The sequence below is a fragment of the Neocloeon triangulifer genome, unplaced genomic scaffold, assembly GCF_031216515.1.
Source record: "Neocloeon triangulifer isolate White Clay Creek 2 clone unplaced genomic scaffold, ASM3121651v1 ptg000002l, whole genome shotgun sequence".
Classification (NCBI taxonomy): domain Eukaryota; kingdom Metazoa; phylum Arthropoda; class Insecta; order Ephemeroptera; family Baetidae; genus Neocloeon; species Neocloeon triangulifer.
In genome coordinates this window covers 1,796,924-1,804,202 of record NW_026775545.1, presented here as the reverse complement: position 1 = coordinate 1,804,202, position 7,279 = coordinate 1,796,924, and the positions used below count along the sequence as shown (strand labels likewise).

General features: G+C 34.0%; 1 protein-coding gene across 2 annotated transcripts; it reads right to left on the bottom strand.

Moving 5' to 3' along the window:
* Positions 1 to 460: 460 nt before the first annotated feature.
* On the bottom strand, positions 461 to 6,561 carry LOC132205096 (uncharacterized). Of its 2 annotated transcripts, XM_059633965.1 has the most exons (6): positions 6,401 to 6,561; positions 3,240 to 3,389; positions 2,960 to 3,087; positions 1,920 to 2,246; positions 673 to 974; positions 461 to 608 (listed from the first exon to the last, which is right to left on the bottom strand). In XM_059633965.1, exons 1-5 carry the CDS (start codon positions 6,552 to 6,554, stop codon positions 717 to 719), a joined length of 1,017 nt encoding a protein of 338 aa, XP_059489948.1. In that variant the 5' UTR covers positions 6,555 to 6,561; the 3' UTR covers positions 461 to 608; positions 673 to 716. The 2 variants fall into 2 exon arrangements, with proteins under 2 accessions (XP_059489948.1, XP_059489947.1); XM_059633964.1 differs by having other exon boundaries at positions 461 to 974.
* Positions 6,562 to 7,279: the final 718 nt, after the last annotated feature.

Here is a 7,279-nt window from a genome sequence, read left to right as displayed (position 1 = left end):
GGAAGCATAGATACATGCCTAAGAAAACTGGAATTTGAAGCAGGGCATAGCGCCGTGGTAGACTGTTCGCTTACAAGGGTATGAAAATTTCAGGAAAAATAAGCTGAGGAGATAAAACATTTATTTACCTTCAAAAATTGTTCTCATTTTCCAGTTTATGAAAGTAAATCCCAAAACAAGTCTTGCTTCAATAGGCAAACTCTTAGCTAGGTTATGCAACCTGCGCTACATCAGTGTTGAGCAGTCAATCTACCTCCACGAATGTGGGTATCACACTATGTTTACTTTGCTATGTTATACATTCATATTACTTTTTTTAATATAAATACATATATTTTTTATATCAATTTGGTTTATTTTTCCATGTCATCATAAATAAATCTCTTTCATTTCCACTGGCCTTAAATTTTTAATAAAATAATGAAACTCGAGTAGGTTTATTGAAAAGATATTCACGATAAAATTTGTAACTTACAAAATATCACACAGCTATTTTATTCGAGTTGACTTTGGTTTTACAAATACACTTTATATAGCTCATTATTATTAGAAATTGCTCGCCCTCCATTATTGCACATTTTACATTTTAATACTTTGTCACTGCAGCTCTGTTTAGCGGGTACAAAGAATTACTTTAAAAACGGAATCTTCTTCATAAATTAAAATATATACCTTTGTACTTATTGAGCAAGAGAGCCAAAAAGTGCAAATCTCGTTTAAATTTCTTGCAAATTATCAGGAACCAATTTGCCCTCATCGTCAACCTCGATGAATTCTACGTCAGGGTCTGGCATGAAAAGCCCTCCCTTCATTGCTTGATCCTGCAAAATTTGGTTGACCCTCAGGTCGCCGGCAAGGTCGATGGGTGTATCGGCAGCGGGCACGATGACCTCCACTTCATCGTCGGGTGCGCTTCGAAGGTCATTCTCTTTTTTGTTCCATCTCTTGAGCGTGTCCATCAGCGATTCTTGTCCCTAAAAGGTTCATTTAGAGCTTCACGCCTTCTTTGTAACGCATCTTTTGTTATTAAAGAATAAATTGCATATTATTTGAATTAAGCTTAAGCAAGAAAGTGGATAAAATTCACAAATTGTGCACTAATCAGATTAGTCAAATCAAATTACTTTTGTGCAGTATAAACATGTGAATGGTTGCGATTTAATTAGTAGAGAGTAAATTTATTTTCCTAAAAAATTTATAATAGAGAGGCCAGTGATAACAAAATATATACAAAAAAAAAAATGATTTGTAATAATAATGAACCTAGAGTCGGTGCAGTCTAAATATTAATTTTAAGTTCTGTAACTTTGTCAAATAAGTCAAATCTGTAGCAATAAAAAATTACAGATATAAAAGCATGCGCGGGTAATGAATTAAAAGTCATGCCATTTCAGTTTTATTATTCTTCGTCCATTTATTCTTTTATATGCGATAAAATGATTAAAATATTTTAGCATGCACTTTTGATTACCAAAGATCGTCCTAATCTAAATCATTTACACCATTTTCCCTAAAGACTTACTTTCTTAATCAGTTGGGTCACATTTTGTGAATAATAAAAAAATGCTTACTGTCTTCCCTTATTTATAAATTATATAATATATATGAAGCCCTTGAAAAATATTTTATACTCCCAGGGCAGAATCTCGAGATTCTGCAATGCGTATATATTTAATTGCCCCTTTATTTCAGCAGTTTTTAACTGACTGTTGTTTTAAATAAAAAAAAGTCAAACTAGCGAAATTTAACTAAAATTATAGCATTGCGTATTTGAGTGCAGGTTTTGTTCAGGTTAGCTTGTGTGTGTAAGAGAAAATTAATTACAATAAAATCTCAGCGCAGGCACAAAATGCTTATTAAAAATTTGTGAGTGGGGGTGCCAGAAAAAAGCTGCTGTCACACACAACTCAGGGGCTGACCTTGATCTCGTTGTCCATCTCGTTGCTGACCTGCTCCTCTTCGGACGTGGTGGACTCAGGGTTGGCCTCTACGGTGGGCTCAGGGAACTCCTTCTCGGTCGATTCTTGCACCTGTTCGGGCGTCTTTTCGGCGGGCAGGTCGATCTCGACCACTTCTTCGACGGAACTTTCAGTCGACTCGGGAGTGGCGGCGGGTTTTGCTTTCTGGTCCTTGATGGCAGGTTTAGGCCCAAAATCGATCACCTTGATGCGGAAGACGGACTTGGTGCCGCCATCCTCCTTGTGGTAAACAGTCTCATTCACAGTGACAACTTGATCACCAACAATCTGAATCGAAAAAAATATTATGTAAATCAATATTGTAAAAAGTTCATATTAATTGTTTGAAATCTCAAAAGAAACACAAGAACTAAAGAAAAAGTTGATTTTATGTAAAGTTTAAATTTCAACTGAAAAATTAAAAATTTCAATTAATATTAAAGTGGACAAATTTCTTGTGAAATGTACTTAAATTTATTTGATTTGATTTATAAATTAAAATTTCTTGAACTCCAAAAGAAATATAGCTTAGAAATTTTTGTCATAGTTGATATGAAGAAATAAGAGAGAAAACTTGCAATATAAAATGCATTATTGACAAGAGATTGAATTGAACACAATTTTTTTTCTTTTTAATTGTTTGACGTGACTCAAATTAAAGATGATGGAAGAGTTAAATTATATTTCGTGGTGTAAACCTAGTATTTAATAAAAAATTAAAAATATTATTATAAAAAATGTATGTAAAAATTAAAATTGTTACGTAGTAGTAAATAACAGCAAGTGTAAAAATTAAAAATTTAAATTTAATATTGTATTAAAATTATTTAAATATTCTGTTTCTATGGGTTTTGTTTAAATCATTAAAATTTTATATAATTTCAACTAAATTCAATTTTTTTGTAAAATTTCTAAAAACAATTGATTATCATGTACTAAGTCGAAAGTTTTTCCCAGTCCTAAAAAACAGGAGGGATTAAATTAATCAAAAAATAACTTACTGTGGAAGTAGATGTGGACTTTGTGTTAGGATCGTTAGGCTTGAATGAAGGGAATCCAAACGACTCGAAGTTAGGAGTGTGAAGGGCCGGCAGACGTTCAAACTGCTGCCTCATTCTGTTGAAGATGCCTGAAACATTTTATTTTATTGTAAGTAAACATCAATTTATTTAAAGTCGTCAAAATTGATTACTGCCAACGAAATCCATCGTGCTAAATACTCCTGAAAATAACTCAAATTCTCAGGTTTTAACAGAAAAATACTTGGAATAAATCACGTACCGTCCATAAGCGACCCCAGAGAAATGGTTCCTGCGGGGTGAGGAACCTCTTCGTAGTCGGGGGCAGAAACTGCCTCTTCGGAATCAACCTCGTCACTGTAGCCGGCGGGAATCACAGGCATTCGGAAGAATGGGTGATCAAAGATTCCGCCTGAAACATATTGCAAGAATTTTATTAATAAACTTTGGTCTATGATAAAATAATTCAGCAATTAAATGCAAACAATGGGCTTTGAAATTTTTTACTGCCAGCGGCGGTAACTGCGTATTTGAAGTCTCGCCCAGTTGCATTTTGGCACTTGCATACTAATGAGCACATTTGAATGTGGGGGGAATAAATTTGCGTTTCAAGGACCACTCTGTCTGGAGTCTAAAGTTTGTCTTACTGATGTGCGAAATAATTTTTTGGTGCATGCTGAAAAAAATATTTGTTTCCCTTTTTTTTAATTAATGAAAGTAAGCTTCAAAAAATCAATTAGAAAGAAACGCAGTCAATATTTTAAGGTGAATTATGTTAAATTTACGTTGAATCTATAATAATAATCAAAATAAATTGATACTTACAATAACAATTAATAAAAATATCCAAACCTTATTGATTAAAATTCTTGCAAAGTACCATTAACAGACACTAATCTAGAAATTTTTAGAGTCTTAAAATGTAATTTATCAATTTAAAAATATTGCTTTTTAAAAATAGCCTTTGCGTAAATTAACATTAAAAATGAACTTTGCCATCAGATTATATTTTTTTTTTTGCTTGGTTAATTACATCGTCATTTATTTAATGCGATAAGATTAGTTATTTGTTACTGCGCAGTTTGGAAAATAAAATTATTTCTTATTTCTCTTTTTTTATTCTATTCAAAATTTCCAAACTGTTTCTCGTTTTGCAAGAAAAATTTATTCATTTCAAAAATAGAACGACACATAACGAATTTTTAATTTCAACCGCGAGGTTTTGCGCGGCCAGATGGAACGCTCCAGCAAAAAGTACATAGATGTAGTTCACTCGCTCTGGTATAGTTAAGCGTTTCCCCTCGCATTGCACTCGGCTCGCTACATCCGTCGGCGACAAAAATTGTATCCACATCAGCAAAACACGACGGGCCTATAGCGAAATAAATTTCCGTACCAGCCACTCGTGACTAAATTAAAGAACTGCAAGAAGATGATTGCTTTGCGAATTTTGCTCCGAGGTTATCGAGCGCATCCTCGCCGTGCTTAATTTGACGCTCTTGAGGCGGAATGAATAAAAAAGAAGAAAGAGGTCTTGTTTGCTCGAGCAAGTGGATCAACGACTCGTTTTGCTGACACAGCAGACGGCGAAACGCAAAACTCGTTTGCTAAACCAAAAACACACTGACTTGATTCCAAAACATAGTTCATTGCCATCTGGAAGGATAAAATAACTCGCAGTGACGCAAGAGGACGATTTGAAATTGCCCTGAAAATACTCACAGTTGGCTAAAAAGATCTAAATAAATGGAAACATCACTAAAATCATAGGGAAGTATGTGCGATCCAAAAAATTAGTAATTAAATAAATATAATTTATATTTTGATCTACTTGTTTAGAAAATGATTTCGTTTGCAAAATAATTCCTGCGTGAATTATATAAATTGAAATTATTAACATATTTTCTGCAACAACCTTAGGCAATTAATTCCACTTGCAATTATTTCTGATTATTTCCTCATTCTTGTGAAATTATTCAGCGAAGTGACGCTCATCGATTACAAGAAATCCTGAGGTTTCTCGTATTAACAGCTATTTTCAGTCTCTACCAACTGCGTCTATTTGGTTTATTATCTATTCTGACCCTTTCTGTTTAATTTTCTAATTACGACCACTAACACACAGACAATGTCCAGTTTTGAAAATAATTATAAACAGGCGGTGTTTATTGCATAGAAATATGTCGCGCGCTCAAGACGCTTCTTCAGGCCAATGTAAATGATTTGTCAATAATGAATTCCAGGTGCGTTTGTCCTTTATGACCTTTACCAATAACACACTGGAGTGACGTGTCCAGGTGAGTCAATTTGGAGAAGGCTGCGTACAAATGCCAGCCATGAAGGCACTCCAAGCACTCGCGACACCACTAATCAATTTGAGAAAACGATAAAAGAAATTACAAGAAGCTTTTAACGCATCAAGAAATTTCCAGACAGGAAAGGAAAGCTGTATTTTTAAATCGCCGCAGAAGCTTTTTGATGTTAACAACAGATTTTAAAAAATAAAATTTAATTTAATTGAAAAAGAAAATCACAATTTACTTTTCGAAATACTTGGCCATAAAATTAATTAAAAATTCAAGAACAAATCTTGTGGCATTTTCAACCCACAACTTCCTTTTAACCATTAAAAGATACAGAATTACCGCAGAAATTATCAATGTTAGCTCCTTTTTTTAAATATTTAATATTTAAATAATAAGCACAAAGAAAAAGTTGGCCAAAATTTCATTGAAATAAAAAATTGCTATAAACTTTTAATTGTTTTTTTATTTCAAACTTTTTCTCTTGCTCGACAGCCTCTTTAATTAATAAAAGTAAATTAAATAAAGCCTTAATGAAAAATTAACCGTCTGCTTGTCGCTCTACGATTTCTGTAAATAGCCTGAAATAGCCTCTACTTATAATTTATATCTTCTATATAAATAAAGGTTCGTAATGCCCTTTGCTCCTGGCAGGGATTGAATTACGAATAATAATGAGTACAAAGTGAAGTTCACTGCGAGTTTTGTAACGGTAATTTTTTTTCCAAGTGGCGCGCCAGCAATGGGCGATTGAATTATCATATTGAATTACGTCCAGAAACTTCGAGGCCGCGCTCTCTCGGCTCTTCTCATTTGCGTTCGGAGAACACATCAGCAGTGACCAATTAGTGAGAAGAGAGAAAGAAAGAGAGAGATTTCACAAGCAAAGAAAAAGAACGGTTTCTTTTGAAATTATCCACAAAAATTAAAATTAAAAAAAATAACAAGCAGATAAAATCACTTGATTTTTTTTTTAATATTTTCAGAAAATAATTAACCAAAAATAATTTGCAATCGTTTGCAATACCTTTTTCAACAATAACCATTGCTGAAATTTTGAAATTATTGAATTATTGAAATTTTTAAATAAATCAATAATGTTCTGATAGAATCAACTCACCATAAGGACTTCTGGCAGGTTTAGCCTGGGCCACGACGGCCAGGACGAGCACCACAAGAACCGTTTTCATTTCGAGCTGCTCTTTCCTCTTCGTTCTCTCTCGTGTTCGGTGTTTCTGTTTTCTGAGCTGCCGCGGCACCGGCCACCAGTACATATAAATCGCCCCTCCAAGCCACCAAAATGACGTCACTGGTGTGTCGATTCGAATACATACATTGAGCCGCGGGCGCGCTCATCATCGCTTGCATGCGTGGTATATCATTTTTATTTTCCCACCACGGCGCTTCGGATTCGCAGAAGCGCGACTGACATCATCCGCATGCTAATCGCCACTTTTTTTTCATCCTTTCTACTCTTTCATCCGCACGCGAATTGACCAAAAAGGACTGTAAACAAATTGCAGGTTTGATTCATGCGGGTTTTTTACAGCGAAATAAGGAAGATTCATCTTTTTCGAATGAGCCTGTTTGAGCTGCTCTGATAATCTGGTGCTTCAATCATAAACCGGTGCAAACTGCTTCTCTTAAAAGTTTTTTTTTTTTTAATTCAGACACGCAAAATAATTCTACAGTTATTTGGTTTGAGGAAAATAAATAATAAATATAATGTGACCCTTGGGGCACAGGTCATTTGGTCGGTGATTATATTCATAGCGTTGGTTTTTAACAAAATGCTGCTGCGCAAAACAGGGCGACCAATCACAGACCGGCGTCAATCGAGTTTAATTATTTTCCTTGTTTGTTTTTTTGTTAAATTTAAAAGTTAAGTGATTATTATCAATGAGATGAGGATCAAAATATATTATTTTAGGTTAAAGAAGGACATTTAAATCTAAATTAAATAAGGAAAATTTTATCCTAAAACTAAATAACTACAATC